Source organism: Telmatherina bonti, assembly GCF_933228915.1.
Source record: "Telmatherina bonti genome assembly, chromosome: 18".
In the NCBI taxonomy this organism is placed as follows: Eukaryota; Metazoa; Chordata; class Actinopteri; order Atheriniformes; family Telmatherinidae; genus Telmatherina; species Telmatherina bonti.
This window is the reverse complement of record NC_136616.1, coordinates 26,092,940-26,112,794: the sequence shown is the minus strand read 5'-3', so window position 1 is coordinate 26,112,794 and position 19,855 is coordinate 26,092,940. Positions and strand designations below refer to the sequence as shown.

The following is a 19,855-nucleotide window of genomic DNA, read 5'->3' as shown; positions in this document are numbered from 1 at the left end:
AACGTATACATAAACATCTCCTGGTTGTCTGTCTGGTGATCTAGCCTATTAAAATGGTTCGTATTGTTAAAAAAACACAGCTACTGATATATTTTTATCTGAGCTTATGGCAGCTCAGACTGACCTCATCTATTAAAAGGTCAAACTTTGAGTTTTACCTTCATCAGAGTTACTGGCTACAAGTACACCACCATATATACAGGATGTCAGTCGACTTCAAAATGAACTTCTGTTGTTGCTTTTGCTTCAGTATTTCATCTTGGTTTAGAAAGTTGTTGTTTGTGCTGCAGTTTGAGAAGGAAGGCTGCGGCTTTGGAGGCAATATGAGCTGACTAACCCTCAGCTACTCTCGTCTGCTTGTTGAAGCATCATTTGGCAAAATTATAAACATAGAAATTACATTCCTATGTTTGATTGAAGTGCCAGTGTGAGCTGCGTGATTGCAGTCCATTTACCATTACCATAAAAAACTGAGTCTTGCAAATGTTGGTCATAGATAAAGGGTTTTCACTGAGTGGTGCTTAAATGCTTCTTTCCTCTATATTCGCTTGAAGTTGCACCATTTTCAGCCTGAAGTAAACACACGTAATGCTGGAAGAAATTCATCTGAGGGTTATTTTATTAGTTAAATTAAGAGTTCATGTGAAAATGTGTTAAGCTTTAGAAAGGTGAAATAATCTCTTCCCCATTCTCTCTCTGTCCTTGCAGGTTTTGGGAGTCAGCCCACACCGAGTTGACCCAGTAGAACTCAGTGGAGTCCAGTAAAGGCCCAGCTGCATCAGTGAAAATGGCTCCTGCAGCCATGTCTTCACCTCCATCCTCCTTTACCTCCCTCCACTCATCCCGCCTCTCCTCCTCATTTCTCCTCCTCCTGTCCTTCTTTACGCTGCTGTCATACCCTTCATCAGTCCATGCAGGGTCTTCAGAGAAAAACTGTTCAGCTAGTGGAGACCCCTGTCAGGAAGGTGAGTGTGTGTGATCTGTGTGAAAACAGTTTAGTGCAGGTGGGAGGGATTAACATGATTACATCGAGTCGAAACCCTTCAGGGAGTCCAGCTTAGTGGCAGGGTTAAGTAGATGAAAGCGTTAAGCCTCTAGTTGGTTGACTTTATACCAGCTATGTAATACCAGTATACCAGCAATACCCTTGCCTTTAACCGTAACCCTAATCCAATAAAACGACTACATGATTATTTTTAGATATCACTGTTGATATAGATTCAGATCATATTAACATCACCTTTCTCTAAATTTCAAATAATCTCATTTTATTTGTTTTTAAAGTGACTTATTCAATGAGAAGTTTCCTCTTTGGTTGAATCGTCACATCTAAGGATTATAATTATGTTTTAAAGGGTCACAAAAGACCCTTTAAAGACTGCACTATTATAGTATATTTCTCTCATTATTCCTATCCTGCAGGTTCAATAGCTAAGCTCTCATTGTCTGGGTTGCATCATTCATCAAGGATTTATAGAACAGCGACATAACACAGAAACAAAGATGAGAGTGGGGCGCGGACATATGACCTCTGGATTGTCCTTTCATGTCTAGCGACACAGTGTTGACTCATTTTGGTCTGTTTGGACTGCAGTGCAGGCCTGCACACTGGCCTTTTGACAGTGCTGTCTATGCATCCTGTTGTGCATTTTTCCAGTTTATTGCGACTATGCTCACTTGTCCATACATATAATTTTCTATTGTAAATGCACAGAAGACTCTTTTCTGTAAATCAAATGCACTTTTGATGTATACAGCCTTGCTACTTGCTTACTATGCTTGCTTACTATTTTTATGAAAAAGGCAAACACAAAGGTACTAAACTCTGCCTGAACTGTTACCTAACCTTATTAAGTTAAACATATCATATTTAAAACGTAGTTTCTGAGACTTTTTGCATCCCTTCATGGTACAACTTTGCACAAAATATTTTTGAACACAATTTGATACTTGTCTTCTGTGCCCTAATTCATACAAGGAGCATATCTATGATAATTTTCACATCACATGGTTATAATTAAAAAGTATTTTTTTAATTATATTTTGTTTAAGGGCCAAATAAAACCTCATATATAAATAGACTTTTCTTACTATTTTTGTCATGAACAGGAGGAACTGTGGATTGGTATTAAGTAGCCAAACATTTAAGTTTGAAAATAACAATACTCTGAAAAACATGATTAATTAAAAGAAAAATACAATTATTTTGGTGACAATTTCACACAATGAAGAAAAACACATCCAGCGGCTATAGTTTAACACTTTTTGTAATCAAATCAAACTTTATTTTTATTGCACTTTTCATACAACCAGAAACACAAAGTGATTTATATAATAAAAAAATATTTCTGCATATTAAAATAAAGTCTTAACACACACAAAAAAAATCTAACATAGCAGTTTAAAATAACATAATTTGGTTGTGTACAAATGCCACTTTTAATTCCATACAATGCTTTTGCAAACATTGCTATTTGCTATCTTACCCAAAAATATGACCCCTCTCCCGCCATTTTGTGAGAAGGTCTACACACATTGTGCAGATGAAAACTGTACACGCAGGAGTGCAGACAATATGCACGTAACTGGCGTCACATTACTCGCCTGAAGAAAGGTTGCAGTCGTTATCAAGATTTGTGATCTTGATAGCTGTGTCTGCATCTAGATATTGGTGAAGAAATAGATTTTTCAAGGAGTGGAGATACATAAAGGACACTTTATGTTAAGTTTTTTTTGCTTTATTTTTTACAGCTCGTGGGTAAAACTGCTTGTGCTAAAGGTATCTGTAACATTAATGTCACTTTAGCATTTAGACTCAATAACAGGAAACCAATAATCTTCAGTTATACCCTTGGTTGCCATTATGTACATCCACAAACTTGTATAACTGAACCCAGAAAGCACCTTTCATTTTCACCGTATTTCAGTGTAGTATCCATTGTGGTATATTTTGCAGACCAGTTTTGCATGGCCTGTTTTGACTGGGAGCTCTGCAAATAACAGGTGTGACTATTACATAATAATGGAAATGCAATAATTCAGGGATCAAAGTTTACTTTGAGCTTTTATTTTCCTCTGCAGTAAAACCATTCTCTGTTGGGTAAAGCAGTGCAGCACATCTTTAGACATTGGCTGTTTCCTAAGCTCGTCTGCTGGAAGAGACAGAAATACCAAGTTGTTGTCAGGAGAAAGGAAAAAAATTGGTGGTTATAGATCAGGTGACTAAAAACAAATACATTGCTTCATTGGGAACATTTGAGTGTGCTACTGAAGATAAGAACAATTTGCTGACAACTATGGCCTTAAACTGCTGAATCAAAGTCTCAATAACACTTTTGTAAGAATAAGCTTTTTGATTTTAAAACAAATTACAGAATTACTCTCATTTTTCAACTTTGACACCTCATATTTTCCACATGCCAATGGACACCCCCACACATCTAGCAGATCATATAACAAGGTGACTCAGTGTTATTGGCTAATGAGCAGAAACATGCTGAGTTTTGGGCTGATTGTGCCAAATTACTGACCTTAATCTCATTCATTTCAGTAGATTTTATTACTTCAGTGAGTTTTATCAGGACAAATGGAGCCATATGGAAAATGTTACCACCATTAATGCCTATTCAGATTGTTGTGCCACTGAGTTTATTTCAGGCTGTATAAAAGCTGTAACCAGATGCAGCTGTTGTGAGCCTTTTAAGGGAAAAACTTTTCTCATGTTTTAATTTCAGGAGTTGTGCTGCCCGTGTGGAACCCCCAAAACCCCTCCGTAGGGGACAAGGTTGCACGGGCCATTGTCTACTTTGTGGCACTCATATACATGTTCCTGGGCATGAGCATTATAGCGGACAGGTTCATGTCTTCTATTGAGGTACGGCAATTAATAAACACTTAACTTGTGGTTTCATGTTTTCCTGTGATATCATTCAGTCAAACAACCTTTTATATATTTTTTTTTTGTGTTTTTGCTTCCCTGCAGGTTATAACATCCCAGGAGAAGGAGATTACCATAAAAAAGTCCAATGGCGAGACCACCACGACCACGGTCAGAATCTGGAATGAGACCGTCTCTAATCTCACACTTATGGCTTTGGGTTCCAGTGCCCCGGAGATACTGCTGTCAGTTATTGAGGTTGGTACAACATAAACTAGCTGGCTACACACTAGATGGACCAATATAAAGATAGATGGGGACATAATAATCAGGTTTTGATCCCACCTGCAGGTGTGCGGTCACGGTTTTGAGGCTGGTGCGCTTGGTCCCAGCACCATCGTGGGCAGCGCTGCTTTCAACATGTTTATCATCATCGCCCTGTGTGTGTATGTGGTTCCTGATGGAGAGACACGGAAAATCAAACACCTTCGGGTATTTTTCGTCACGGCAGCTTGGAGCATCTTCGCCTACATTTGGCTTTTTCTGATTCTTAGTGTCATTTCTCCTGGAGAGGTGGAGGTGAGGAAACACATGAGCTAAATGAGCTTTCAGTGGAGGGAAGTTCGGAGAGAAAAAGAAACAAAGAAGAAGAAGAAATGAAAAAAGAAGGCGGGGTAAAAGTGTGATCTCTTCACTCTTACAGGTATGGGAGGCGGTGTTGACATTCCTCTGCTTCCCCCTCTGTGTGGTCCAAGCCTGGGTGGCTGACAGACGACTTCTCTTCTACAAATATGTCCGCAAGCGTTACCGTGCCGACAAAAGTCGCGGCATCATCATCGAGACAGAAGGAGGAACTGATGGAGGGATTGGTGGCATGGATGGAGGAGGTGGCGCGCTGGGTCCAGGTGGCTTCACCAAGATGGACATGCTAGAGCTAGACGGACAGTTGGCACTCAACTGCCACAGCGGGATGGATGGGGGGTTGATGGAGGAGGGAGGAGCAAAGGATGAGGAAGATGAGGCGAGGAGGGACATGGCGAAGACACTGAAGGAGCTGAAACAGAGGCACCCAGAAAAAGACATGGAGCAGCTGATTGAGATGGCTAATTATCAGGTTAGTGGCACAAAGTTGATACAATTTTAGTGAAATGAGTTAAAACTAAATCAAAAACAGGTTTGGTCAACGTGAGGGATCAGCAGCATCACACAGTGTGAAGATCTGGGAAAAGTTCATTTTCTCTGATTCTCAACTTTGCTGCCAACACTTTTGTTCCAGGAAAACAGTCACACATTTCAACGTAGAAATATTTTCTCTCCTCTGACGGTGACAGTGAGAAGGAGATAATGCTGCCAGATGTTCAGATGAAAACAAGGTGTTTAAGGTGAAATTAGTTGTGTTGTAGGAAGGTGTGTACAGACCTTACAGGGAGGTAAATTAGTCAAAAATGCTATTAATAAAAAGCCCAAAGGAACATTGATGAAAATGTTGAGCCTGCTGGCTCAAGCTAACTTTTATCCAACCAGCATTCAAGAAATCTTCAAAACTTCCATTTTCTTTTATAGAAAATCTACTGCACCAATTAGAAAAAAGCAATCATCGAGACCAAGCAGCAACCTCCAGCGGTTAAAAGTGAAGCCTATGCGGAAGTGCATAAAACTTAGAAAAGAGCGAATCCCCATAGACTCCCATGTTAAAAAGGCCAACTTCACGGCAGAAATAAACATGTCTGCAGCGTGGTTCAAAAATCCATTTTCGGTTTATAGGTCAGGTTTACCTTTATGACAACTGTGGAGTGAGTGAATTTTTTTCTAACTCTCCCATTTAAAAGTAATTTAATCATGAAATTTGGCACATTTAGGGGCGTGTCCTTTTTGATTGACAGGTACCCAATCTCCCGCTTCAAGTAAGAAGAACGTAGAACAACCGCGGTTTTTAGCCAGTTAACAAGGAGACTTAGCTTTAGCCCACTTACCTTCGTTATCTGGTTATCTCATGTTATCTCTGAGTTAGCTCGGTTAGCTCTTAGCTACAGGCAGCTCGCAATTTGCTCGATGTCAATCATCCACCATGACGCTCTTAGCTTGTGTGATAGGTGGATCATGTTGTGCAAAGCACTTTGGTCATCAAGAATTTCCATCCATCTATTTCCTCTACCTGCTAAATCCAGCTAAGAGCCACAGAGGAGTTGGAGTTTATCCCAATACTATCAACAGACACACTGGACTGGCCAACAGCCCAGCAATGAGCCAACACAGAGACAAATAATAATCTCTCACTTACAGTCCAGCTTAGAAATACACACAACCCTAGCATGCATGTTTTGAGACTGAAAACTTCTGGAGAGTAGCTGTACATGCACAGATAGAAGATTTGGTAGAGGTCCAAACCAGGATCCTTCTTCAGGTTCTTACCTCCACACCGTAATGCAGCCATTTCCAGAACCACTAAAGATAACCACTAAAGATAAAACATTTCAGAAAGGCTCCTATTTTTGATTTTGTTGTTGTTGTGAAGTAAATATGGTGTTTCTATCAGACATAACAAACTATGATAGTCAGATTTTCTTTTTTCATCTACTAAAAACTCACTTATATTCAGACTGGATGGTGCCTTTAGGCATCATTCGTATTCCGCTACCTCTCCAGGTAACATATTGTCTGGCAAATCAATGCTGATAAATGAAACAATAACTTAAAGTTCCCTTTTTGTCTTTTCCCCTGCTTCCTTGGGCTTGTCTCAGGTTGAAGGAAGAACATAGGATGTGTTGCTAAAGAGACCTTGACCTTGGCAGGCAGAAAGCAGACTGCTCTCTCAGCTTTGCACCTTAATAAGAATGACTCCTGACCAGTAGACTAACAGCAGGCAAATTAATGTTCCTGTGACCATGTAGAAATTGCAAGTTGCAAAGGGAAATCGAGCTGGGCAAACTTGGTTTGCAAAATCAAACAATTACTGATTGCCTCCATCAAAGCATCTGCAGATTTTATTAATATTCTGCAGTGAAACTTCTGTCTCGCTCTCCTTAGATTTAAATAAATTGGATTGTTCTCAGCCAAGAGGCTACATTTAATCTAATGATCTCCACCGCTACAGAAGCCAATTTGCTCATTTTCAATTTGGTAGGTCGTTAGGATTACTATTCAGCCATACTCTTTTATTGAAATACTTTCTTATAGATTGACAATCATTAATCTAAAGTTTGTGGTGTTGTCAGAAACTTAAGTTTGGTACATTATAAAGAAGTTAAAGAAAGTATTTACTACTATTTCACTCATGTCTCTTACAAAAATAAAACTTCTATAAAAGTGAGACTAATCTGAACACGGCAAATAAAATTCATAGCATGAATCAGTTTATTAATCGATTGGTTTGGCTTATTAGGTCCTGATGCAGCAACAAAAGAGCAGAGCATTCTACCGTATCCAAGCAACCAGGATGATGATTGGAGCAGGCAACATCCTCAAGAAACATGCCGCCGACCAGGCTCGCAAGGTGAACTGCAACCCCCCCATCAACGTTTAACCTGATGCTTTAAGGTGTTTAAGGTGTTAGGTCACACTGTGCCTGACTGTGTGTGTTGACTTTCAGGTGGTGAGCAGCAATGAGACTCAGGCTCAGGAGGACGATCCTTACACAGTCAGGATGGAGTTTGAACCCTCATTGTACCAGTGCTTTGAAAACTGTGGCTCTCTGAAGCTGACCGTTGCCAGACATGGAGGAGACCCCGGAGTTACTGTCAAGGTGTGTTTTTGAGATGAAAGAAACACAGCAGATTATAAATTAAAGTGTGTGTTCGTGAGAGCGTAAGTCAAGAAATATAAAGAAAAGTGAAAGCAGAAAACAGATTAAACCACCAATCACATCTCTAACACTGATCCTTTTCCTAACACATTTTCGCCTCCAGTGGCTTTGAGTTTCTGTGTCGTCCTTTCTAATCGGATGATGGTGTGAGGGAGAGATGGTAGAGAAGAACAGAGGCAGGCTGGGAGGCACAAGCGAGACCATCTTCCTCTCCTGGTTCAGGTTTAGTTTGTGGCTAAAAACACAATGTACTCTTGCAAAGGCTCATTGGTATCAGTCTTAATGCTGCCATAATACTGCTGGAGATTCTCCTGTCTGTGGCAGTGGTGGATATCTGCAAAGTGTTGTTACAAAGGAAATTTATAGCACTGTTATTTAAATTATGATATACCAGAATATCAAATGTTTTTGTATTTTACATACATTAAATTGTTTTGGATTACTTGCTTCTTTTTACGCCTGTGGGTAATTCTGGCTCTTGCTAACATCTGTAATGGAAGTAGCTATGCTAACAAAAAGGATGTAATGTGCTGGAGTAACTTAACTATTTAAAGCTCTTGTAATGCTATGATGGAGGCCCCAAATCTAGACAAGTTAAAGAGGAAATATTATAGATGTAGTGCAGAAGTAAAATGGAAAGCAAGGCAGAGAAAGAGTAAATCACTGGAGAGTGAATGATGAAAAGAGGCACAGAGGCAATATATAGAATGCAGTATTATATGTTTTACAGAGGTATAGCTGCAGCATATTTAGGCAGAAAGAGACTGCAGACAGAACGTTAATGGTAAAGGAGGTGGGACTTAAGTGTTTGCTATAATCCTGGACGTCACTGAGAAACATCTGAAGGCTAGGAGTTTTTTAATTCCTAGCTGTGAGTTATCCATCCATATGCACCTGTGTTACCTGCTAATGCTAAATGTGATGCATCCAGTGTTATGGTGATCTCTGAAGGCTTCAGGCTTGCTTCTGTTTCTGCTAAAAAACTTTGCTCTTTTAAAGTTATTTTCACTAAATAATCCATACTGCAACAGTGAAAGTTTCCTTAGAAACTATTTAAAGTATTATTCACTCAATTAAAGAATATGGACAAGTGAAAATATTAATCAATCTCTGATTCACACTAGTGGTATTACATTCAGTTTATAATATGACAGGCCGGCCTTAAAGCTAAGGCATGAGCACAGGTTTCATGCACAAAAAAAAAGAACCTGATAGGGGGAATAAAAACTCTTCCTTAAATCTTTAAAAGAAAAAAAATGATTATGTTTTCTAATATTTCATGAAGAATGAATGAAATCCCCACTCAACAAGTCTGGAAAATATTAAGTATTACCAACCCCCAGGACAGTCCCAGAAATATCAGCAAGCTGGATGGATGCATTAAAAAATAAATTAAGGCCCTGGAGATTTAATCAGGAGCTAAAAATACAGCAGGAGAGGTTGTCCACAGTATACTGACACCATGATTTGTGTCATGACCATGACACAATTTTTTTTTTTTTTAACCTTTTTAATAATTTTTATTCTTCTTTTGTCTGCATTTGAAAGGAGATTTGGGGGTTAATCTACAGGAATATGCAGTGGAGAGGAAGAAATGTGGAAAATTGCTTGTGCTAGCTTCAAAGTCCTTATTATCAAACTATATCATACCAGGGGGTTTGGTTTAATGAGGCTGTTTTTCTTGTTCTCACCTTTTGTCCACATCTCCCCTATAGCCTCTTTTTCACATCTTTGCCTTCCTCTTCCTCTTTCTGTCTCTTCTCCTCTGTGCTATCCTTTTGTGCTAATCTGCCCTTTTCATTTTTGGTTTCTTCTCTGATTGTCTTTGACATCCACCCTCATCATTATACTCCACTTCTCATGTCTCTTCTTCCATCTGCCCCAGGTGGATTATCGCACTGAGGATGGTACAGCTAATGCAGGTTCTGATTATGAGTTTGCTGAAGGAACGCTGCTGTTCAAGCCTGGAGAGACCCTCAAAGGTAAAAACTATAGATGCCAGCAAGCTTTGTGGTAATGCTTTCATAAACAATGCAACTCACTTGTGCTCAAATAACCAAGATCATTTTTGTAGAGCTGAAGGCAAACCGAACTTAAAGTCTATTGCATTTAAATTAGATTAAAAATGAAAGATTAAAGGTCCTATATTATACTTTTTTTTTTAAAAACTTCAAATGGCTGTCATAGGTTCAACAACATTGTTTTTAAAGTGTATTACCCCAAATTCAACCCTGGCCCTTAATTTCAAGCATTCCAGAAGTTGCTCTTGTGATTTCTACTGACAACCGCCTGTATCTGAACCTTTAAATGTTTATGCGTGTTGCTTGTACACACCCTTTCCACGCCCCCAGGATTTCAGTGGCGTCTGCTTGGTGATTTTGGAGTGCAGGCTCGGCTAGCCAAGGGGCGTCTATGAGGGGCGTGGTTATTTCCCTTCTTGAGGTTACAAAGGGAAATTTTAGACTAACCATTTGAGCACACGTTTGCTTAAAAAGTGGAGCAAGTGAGAGAGGTGACAGAATCATCTCTTCTTTGGGCCTCATACACAGACTGTAAAGATACATATGACTGTCAGAAAACCTTTAGAAAGTGAATTTTCTTTAGTATGGGGGGTTAGAGGCTTTTGTTTTCCCAGCAAGATTTTTACGTGTCCATTGTTCTTCCAGAGATCACAGTTGGAGTGATTGATGATGACATCTTTGAGGAGGACGAGTACTTCTATGTACACCTTAGTAGCCCTCGTGTGGTTGGCTATCCTGAGATTGGTACGGCCCCAGCAGATGCCAGCACTGCTCCAAAAGCTGTGCTTGGTGACAACCATACAGCCACAGTGACTATTTACGATGATGACCATGCAGGTAAAACAATGTGCCAGAGACTGTGGTGCCTACTTTGACTGTTTATGTTAAAATGGTTTGTACCATATTTCAGGATCTTATAAGTCACAAAAACAAATGGAAATATTGTTTTCCATATAAATAGGGTCTTGGCTGCTGATTGGAGAATGAGGCGGGGCTGGATATTGGACGGGGCTGGATGTCCAACTCCGCCCCCTCAATATTTTGATTGGATCATGTTTCTCCTTCCCTCTAAATGGCCACTGCTAACCCTAACCCTAACCATGCCCATTTGACATCCAACTCCACCCAATATCAAGCCCCGCCCCAGTCTCCAGGCTGCAGCCAGGGGTTTTTGGATTAATAGGGTTAAAAAAAAATAACCCCAGGAAGCCTGTTTAACAATTGCTCAAGACCACTTCAAAGGTTTACAGAAAGTCTGGTTTTTAGCACGCAAAATACAAACAACTGAAAGGAAGCTAGAAACTTTTACACAGTGCTGCCATTTGGATAGAAATGGGTACACTCAGGTATGTACTGGTTTGCTGCAGCATACACTCCCAGGATATCTATTATAATGTGCAGTTAGCGGGAAATGAAAGTTCATGGCTTCGCTGTGTCACCGTAGATTTAGTTGGAGAACTTTGACAGACTCAAAAGAGAATGAGGGTGTGGGAGGATGAGTGGATGTATACAGAATGGTAATCATCTTTTATCTAGAGTGTGGGTGGGAATTATTTCCATCTGTATGTACTGCATTGTACACCTTGGAGAGTTAAAAGCTACTGATAGCGTAGGAGTTTATTAACCATCTGCCTTTCTTGCCTTTTGGGTTGCTCATCTTTTCTCAGGCATTTTTACCTTTGAGAGCGCCAGCCAGAGGGTGAGCGAGAGTGTGGGTGTGATGGAGGTGAAAGTTCTCCGGACATCAGGCGCGAGGGGCCTGGTAGCCGTTCCCTATCGAACTGTGGACGGCACCGCTAAAGGAGGGGAGGATTATGAACTGGCTGCTGGAAAACTGGAGTTTCAGAATGATGAGACTATGTGAGTACATATTTCACCTCAGTGTCTGTCAGCTTTATGCAAACTGACTCCTTCAAGTGATATTTGATACTTCTTTGGCTCACACATTCCTCTTTTCATATTTTCTTTCTGTTTGACTGACTCCTATTTATTTTCTAATCTAGTGTTGAGCAGTAGATTAGAATGTAATAATTCTCCTTTTCAAGGTAGATGAGTCTGCATTAAATACCTGCACGTCTGTGTGTGTTCACGTACACATTCACAGAACTGCCTTGCGTCCTTGGTACATGCATTTTTAATATGCTGATGCTAGCAGTGTTAAATTGACCAATATATAAAGCGGTTGGGAATGCAGTTTCCTCAGCGCCTCATGGGATCCATAAAACAACCCCTCTGTGTTTGTGTGTTTGCTGGAGTGTGTGTGGGATCAATGTGCATAGGGACTGATTTAACTTTTAAACACATAAGTAAGGATTTCCCTTTCTAAAGGCACTGATTAATTTAAAAGGTTGTAGTTTACAAATAAATAGGAGTTTACCCTCATTTCTGTGCATTATTATTGCAATTATTGTGTTTTGATGTGTATTGCGTGGCACTGTTCTTTAAGACTGGCATCATTCTTGAGGAATGTATTTATGAACCACCCTCTGAAGGCGCTACACATCCTCATTTATTCTCATAACCAGTAAATTAGACAATGCAAACAAACTTGATGTAAATTTTCCAAAAAGCTGCTTCAATTTCAAATGACAACTTACAAAACTGTAGCTGTAAGTATGTGTGTACTGGGCTAGACACTGCAACAAAGTTTTCTGTCTGAAATAAGCCCACCTCCAGACAGGGTTGTCACTACAAGGGTAAAGAGTGTGTGTGTGCATGCATATGTGTGAGTGTAATGAAATTATGTGACGCAGCCCTTGCTGCTGGTGAACACTGAGGTCAGTGAGGAATGAGAGATATAATGAGCAAGAAAAGCAGGAAAAAGTTCTCCTTTATGGCACTTGGACTTAATGATGCTACACAGAAGATACAAGTGAGGTGGCATCAGATCAGATTGATTAAAACTAAAACTGTTTCTAAGTTTAAATGAAAGTGTTTTTAAAGAGCTAAGAGCCAGAAACTGTTTGGGTCGAGTGTTGGAACAAAAACCCAGCAGCAATGAACCTGTTTCTCTGCTGGATGTGGAACCAGCTTAACAGGTGGATCCATCCATATGAAGAGTATGAGAAGCACATTCACTTTTGATTTGGAAACATATATTCATGTTTAACAAGCAGCACTCAATGCTAAAAATATGTGTAATATAATTATCTACAAACCGCATCAACAAACAGCTGTGGCTAATGTGACGGACATCCCTACAGGGACAGATAAATGACTTTGTTGAGTCTTTTACTGTGTGCTTCTCTAGCAAGGACTGAGTATCAACGATAGAGGTTTACTGGATGGATATTTAAATGTATGGATGCAGTTATGGTGGAGTTTAAAAGTTATCTGACTGGTTTTTCTGGAGTGGCTCGTGATTCAAAGCTGGGAGAAGGAAACTCAGTGTGGTGGTTCTGGCCCTTTTCCACCAGCCCAGGCCAACGCCACTCCTCCTGGTTTGTTTGTTTCCGTCAGGATCTTCCAGGGTTGAGGAGACACATTTTTAGCACCTTTTTGGAGTTCTGTTGGCGTGGAGTCAAGTTGAAACTGTGACATGCACAGTTTGCAGGCCACTATTGGCCAGAATTTGACGTCACAGGATGAGTCTTGAGTGTGATCTTGGATGGCTTTTCGACGAGCAGCCTTCTCTGTTTCTTTTCATGGACTCTTCTCCTGATTATAAGCCATAGACCAAGCAGCAGGTAAAACAACATTGATGTCCTCCATTATTGTGCCATGTGTGTCACAAACAAATGATTTCATAATACTCGTATGAGCCGCATTACTACAACGACGGCGCCCACAATGAGGGCACCTCAGTTGTAATGGAAACAGTCCAAACCAGGTAGTGCGATTTCAGCTGAAATAAGGTAGAGCTTAGTAGGTAGTAGTGGAAAAAAGGGTCATGTGTCATAATGTCATGTGACTCAAGGCAATGTAGGACTCCTTCAGATGGTATCTGGAACCAACATGAAACAAATTAATTATATAAAGGGGGGTGGTAAAATAAAGAATGAGAGCTGAAAAGGATGATGAAAGAATAGATAATGTAGACAGGAGCATGTGAAACTGGATAAATGCATACAGGAGAGCAAGGGAGGATAACTAAATTTACGAGGAAGGGTAGAAGGGAAGGATGGGTGGATGAGGGAAGGAAGAAGGATAAGGTGAATGGGTGTGGCAGGTTGAGGATGATGAATTAGTTAAAGATGGATGGATGATCGGAGGTGTTGATGAGACAAGACCGTTCTCCTAAAGTAACAGGTTTACTTTATGGTCATCAAGTGATACACTGTAAATTATACTTTTATGATATAGAACACAATAAAATTGTATGTTTTTGTCCATTTTATATGTATTTGCGACACAATCGTCATCATCAGTGGTGTGGTCCAGGGTATACGGAGTATAGCCACTTCTTTTTCTTTTTTTTTTTTTTTTTTGTCTTGTCCAGCATTTAGGCAAGCAGAATGATGGTCTGGGTGCTGTGTTCTGCTGAGCAAATTTTCTCTGCCAAGGGAAGCTTTATAGATATAATGATCCCCTTGACTTTCTGAATTTTTATTTTATTTCTATGTTTATTTTGTATTGTTGTTTGAATTGTAGAGTTTGTACTGCTGGACCAGAGAGGACAGACGAAAGACAGAAAGAGAAAGGAGAAGAAACGAGAAGTTTTTTTTCAGTCAGCATTGAGTTTACCCACTTCTAAACCCCCAGTGATGCTGCTTTTACAATTACTAACATCACATTACAACAACACATGTACCTACATCACCCAGCAGCTCAGCTAAGGTTAACCATGCTACACTGGTGCAGTTAGCCATCAGCTGCATTAACTTTAGTCTGAACATAGACATAATATAATATATGTATAAATGTCTATGAGCGTGTCTCTCACTAGTCTGTGTGCCAGTATTGGCCAGTCATTTCACTACTCTTCCTCCCTGAGACCGAAGAGTAGGAATTATGGGACAATAAGCAAATATACTGACAGATTTTTTGGGAAAGCTAAATAGCCTTACATGTCACTTTTCCTGAAACGGCGTTTTTGGGCTACCTTTTTTTTCGGTTTTTTGAAAAAGAGCAAAAAAATTAAGAGTATACCCACTTCTTGGGGGACCACTACACCACTGATCATCATCAATTTATTCATAAAGCATTTTAACACCCAGCCACATCTGAAAGAAAGTAATGAAAAAGTTCAAACCAAATTCAAACAATAAAAAGTAAATAAGATCAAGTCTTTCCTGGTTTCGAAGCCTGTGTGTTCATGAAAAACTTAATCTGTTCAGTGAAAAACAGGCAAGCAATTCTCAAGCAAAGACACTGAAACTAGACTGGCAATAACAGAAATAACAGACTGTGGAGTGGAAACAGAAGTTTCCACTCCACAGTCTGAGGTTTCATATCTGGACAGAAAACATGTGGTTAAATGAATAAAACAGCAGTGTAAAAGTACACCAGGAGGAAATGACAATGTTTGTTTGAGGTTTAAAATTCCGTTTACAGGAAATGTTAACTAGTTCATTCTTATCTGTGCAAACGTTTGTGACACAAATGAATGTCCTCTTATGAAACAATTTTATGATGAGATAGTATTTTGATTGGAGAGCGTGCAGGTCTTAATTGTAGCCTTCATATTTCTGGGTTAGCAGTCTTTTCATTCTCTTTTTAATGAGCCTTTAAGGGTTAATAAGCACTAAAAGTATTTAGTTAAGACCGTAGGTAAAAAATGAATGTTCATGTAACAAGTTATCATGCTTAGTTTATTGTTTTTTTTTTATGTGTAAGACATGTGACCTGTCATACATACGTATACATAGTGGCACTTCTGATGAAGATGGAAGAGTTACCATTTATTCTATTCTATTCTATTCTATTCTATTCTATTCTATTCTATTCTATTCTATTCTACAGTCATTTAGCAGACACTTTTATCCAAAGCAACTTACATATGAGTGAGAACAACACAAGCACAAAATCAAACAATAGAGGACATCGTAGGAAGAAGGTAGTGAACTGTCCACTTGGATGCAGATCCTTGCATGAAGTGCTAGAGGCTTTTTTTTTTGTTTACTCCCTTCCCACCATATAATGTCACCTGTGTTACAATACAAAGAATTAATATCATAAAGTTTGTTGCATTTAAACATGACAAGTATGTGGGAAAGAGTACATGTGTCTTACAAAGAAACTAAAACTATGTGAGAAACCGTCGCTATTTAAACTGGTTTGCATTAAATCATCATGCTGTCAGAGAGAAAAAATAACTCATAACAAGCAGGGAGATAATCTACTGCAACTCATGATAAGCTAAAAAAAGACTAAAAAATGATGATGCACTCCCTCCAGGGCTGCTCTTCTTTAAATTTGGTGCCAAAAAGCAAATATTAGAGCACAGACGTTATAAGCAAGGTGAACATGCAGCACCTTGTTTAAAACGCTGCTGTGAAGTTTATTAAATTCTGCACGAGAATCCTAATTTAGCTGCAACACAGTTTGATATGCTAAATGCTAAAAGTCACAAATACCTTACACAGATAGGAAAGAACCAAAAATATGAACATATTTGTCATGTTTGCTGTAACCAGACCCCCCAAAAAAAGGGAAATAATCCTTTACTTGCTCAAAAAATCAAAATGGGCAGCTTCACAAAAACACTAGGGAAAAACTAAAGGTCAAACTAACATACAAAGGAACAAATACACAAACCATAAAAAACAAAACCCTGACAATATTATCTCCAACAAGGCTTCATCACTGGCAGTACTAATGGTTTGGTGTCATGTGAGCCTATTCAGTGTTGATCTTGAGCTTAATACCTTCTGTCCTCTCCCTTCTGCTTCATGTCGACTTGTTCTTTAAAAATCAGCCAGAGGTGAACAGAGAAATGGATGTTTTGCATCAAATCCTGCAACATAAAAACAAGCTGAGAGGTTTTGAAGCTGTTGCTTTGGAAGAGCTGAATGAGGAGCAAAAGAGGAGATGGATCGATAATCTGCTGTTTCCATGTAAAAGGGGAGTGAGCAAACTGAGCGAGGGACATGCCTGGAGTGAAAACCCCTGTGGTATATCGATCTATTCCTCCTGTCTTTTGAACCACTCCTTTTTTTCAGAAGTGCTTTATAAGCCATTTCTCCTGCATTTTTCTTCATTCTTTTTTTCTGTTTTCATACTTTGAAATGCTCACTGTATCATTAGTCGGATACCCGCTGTACCTCCTCTCAGTCACTTCTTACATCTGTTTCAGTCCAATCAGTACTTGACTTTGGGTTTACGATGGCTTACAGGTTCCCTCATTATCAATATCCCTCCAGCTCTTGGACTCTGTTTATTTATCTCTGTTTTATTCTCATCTCACCCTCTCTGTTTCTTCCTCCACTAATTCACTCTGTTCTGTAAGTTTTTTTCATCTTCGCTCCCTGCTGTCCCTCTCTGTGTGCCTCTCCTCTCTTTTCATCATTGTGCTTTTGAACCTCTTGTCAGAATTCCTCCTCCACACTGATGTGAACCAGCTTTCATCTGTTGCACTAGTTGGTCCTCCTCCCATCCACCAATTTTCTCTCATTGCATCATTACATTTATGTCATTCATCAATCTTCAATTAGCTTTTTTTTTCTCTCCATCTTTCTTCCCCATGCTTTTTTTTTCCATCCCAGTATATATATAGATTTTCTTCTGTGCATGTTACTTTTCTCATTTCCATCTTCCTTCTTCACCTTCACTCTCATCCTCACCTTCCTGTGATCTTGTACCTCCTCTTCATTTGCATCTTCCACCCCTCTGCCTTTCACCTTTACTTATTTACACTCCCAGATTTTTCTCCCATCTTACCCTCCTCACCTTCATCTCTCTCGACTTGGCACCCTCTTCTACCTCCGCTCTCCACCTGCTCTCCTCACCTCATCTCTCTCCATCGCTTCTTTATCCTCTCTTCTTCCCTGATTTCATCCTCTCCATCCATCCTTTGCTGTCTAGCTCTTGATTCACAGAAAAGGGACTAATTTCCAAAGCAGTTAAGCTGGATCACAACCCAGACATAACTCAGCGTCCACACCTCCGTTCACTCCCTCCGCGCTCCATAAAGCGTGCTTTCATTCAGTCTATGTGATAGCTTTGTTTACCTCTTTATGAATATAAGCAGTCCATCATTAATCTCTCAACATTTCATAGCCATGCTGCTTTTTGGAAGGACTTCTTTGTGGAAAGAGTGGAAGTATGTGGAGGGTTAACTGTGAGAAGGAGGGTGCAAGTGCTGCTGGAAATTCTTGGAGAAAGTCTTAAAGGCGCTGGAACGGAACTGACAAGAGGAGAGATGAAACAGAAGGATGAGTTCCTTTAGCTCAACTTCACACATATTTAATTATAGACTATAACACAAAGCAACATCAATCACTGAAAGAAAATGTGTTTTCCTTGCTTCCATCACAGGAAGCTCAGGGAAGATGAGGTAGCTGTCTTCTTTATGTGTTGACAGGGGGAAATTTTTACATAATTCATTAAATATAAGTTGCCATAACGTCCTACTGCTGTACGTCTCAGAGGAAAGAGGAAGGAGCTCGACCCTTATGGTGTCATGAACTCCTACCGTGCAAAGGTGGTGTGCATTTAGAAATATGACAGTCGCGAACAGCCATGAGAACTGCTCAGCACCACATGTCAAAAGACATGACTCATGTCGTATGTAGTTTCCCCAAATGTTCCACGCAACCACAAGTTGAATGGCATTGCAGTACAAGGTGGCACTTACAAACAGTGATCCATTTTATTTAATCCTGTTTGGATTATTGTAATGGTCTTTATGTTAAAGTCAGTCCTTATTCTTGAGTCTGTCGCTGGTTATCATTGCTCACTGCATGGCTGTTAACTGGAACCTGTAAATTAGAGTACATCACTCTTGACCCGGCCTGTGCTGTTAGAGCTCGTTTTTAACCCTTTAAAGCCTGATAAAAGAAAAAAATGTTAAGAAAAGTCCAAATATTTGAGTATGAGGTCTTTTTTTGACCCTTTGACATTTTGTTAAAGGGCCAGCATTAAGTTATATGAGATATTTCCCATATATTAGTATGTGATATGTCAACATTATAATAGTGAAATCTTCTGCTTCCCTGTATCTGTTAGAGCAGAGGTGTCCAGCTCCGGTCCTCGAGGGCCAGAATCCTGCAGGTTTTCTATGTATCCCTGCTCAGACACACCTGATTCAAATTAATTAGGAGTAGAGCTTAATCAGTTGTGCACGTCATTGGTTGTTTGATCCATTTAGTGGAAGCTAGATGTGTTGGAACAGGAATACATGTGAAACCTGCAGGACAGCGGCCCTCGAGGACCGACTTTGGACACCCCTGTGTTAGAGGGAAGAAGACCAGCATCAGATTGTGATTAACAGGATTTTGAGCAAAGTTTTTATCATGAAGTGATGCAAAATGTCTCAGAACTATCAAATATGACAGGTTCGGCTTCATTATGATTACTTCTTTAGTCAGTTTTTAAATGTTTAATTTGTCTTGTCCCGCCTTACCTTCTTCATCTCTATTCACCTTCTCAGTCCCTGAGGTCATCTGACCTGCTGCTCCTGAGGACCTGAAGGAACGCTGTTCACTTTTAAACACATTTTTATTCTTTTGCTTTCAATCTCAGCAAGATTTAATTCCTTTATGTGATCTTATTTGTTTGCATTGGTCTCATTATTTGGATTTTAGTTGCTCTTAACAACATGTTTATACAAACATATGATAGTTTTTCTTTTTTCTGATTTTTTATAGCTTCTTATTGGTTTTAGTATTCAGTTATGTGAAGTGCTTTGTCTCAGTTGTGACTGTTTTATAGTGCATTTTAATGGGATGAGATGGGGTTGTATGGGATGGGATGGTACAAGACTGAACTGAGCATGGTCATATTAGTAGAGATAGATACAATTCTGTACTATTTATTAAGAGTCGATCTGTATAAATTCACATACATGTAAGGTATAAATCCCTTTCTATCTGTATTTATTCACTTTCTGGTCCCGCTATGTGCATCAGGAATTAATTAATTCTCTCTGTGTTCAGCCAATTAGTGCCTCTTTTATCTATTCCTCTCCTCTTCCCCAGTGGGGCCTATAAATGTCTCGGATTTCCGTCTGCAGCTCTGAATATGCCTTTTCTGCCCGTTTTGTGTTGATCAGAGGGC

General features: G+C 39.6%; 1 protein-coding gene across 1 annotated transcript in view; it reads left to right on the top strand.

Moving 5' to 3' along the window:
• Positions 1 to 787: 787 nt before the first annotated feature.
• slc8a4b (solute carrier family 8 member 4b) overlaps positions 788 to 19,855 on the top strand; it is a gene marked incomplete at both ends in the record, with an annotated part of 64,220 nt that continues 45,152 nt past the window's right edge. The window contains 10 exons of the mRNA XM_079257701.1: positions 788 to 965; positions 3,735 to 3,874; positions 3,983 to 4,135; positions 4,229 to 4,456; positions 4,581 to 4,991; positions 7,260 to 7,370; positions 7,467 to 7,619; positions 9,565 to 9,661; positions 10,346 to 10,537; positions 11,368 to 11,560. Of these exons, the coding sequence (XP_079113827.1) occupies positions 788 to 965; positions 3,735 to 3,874; positions 3,983 to 4,135; positions 4,229 to 4,456; positions 4,581 to 4,991; positions 7,260 to 7,370; positions 7,467 to 7,619; positions 9,565 to 9,661; positions 10,346 to 10,537; positions 11,368 to 11,560 (1,856 nt within the window). The remainder of the gene's footprint in view (positions 966 to 3,734; positions 3,875 to 3,982; positions 4,136 to 4,228; positions 4,457 to 4,580; positions 4,992 to 7,259; positions 7,371 to 7,466; positions 7,620 to 9,564; positions 9,662 to 10,345; positions 10,538 to 11,367; positions 11,561 to 19,855) is intronic.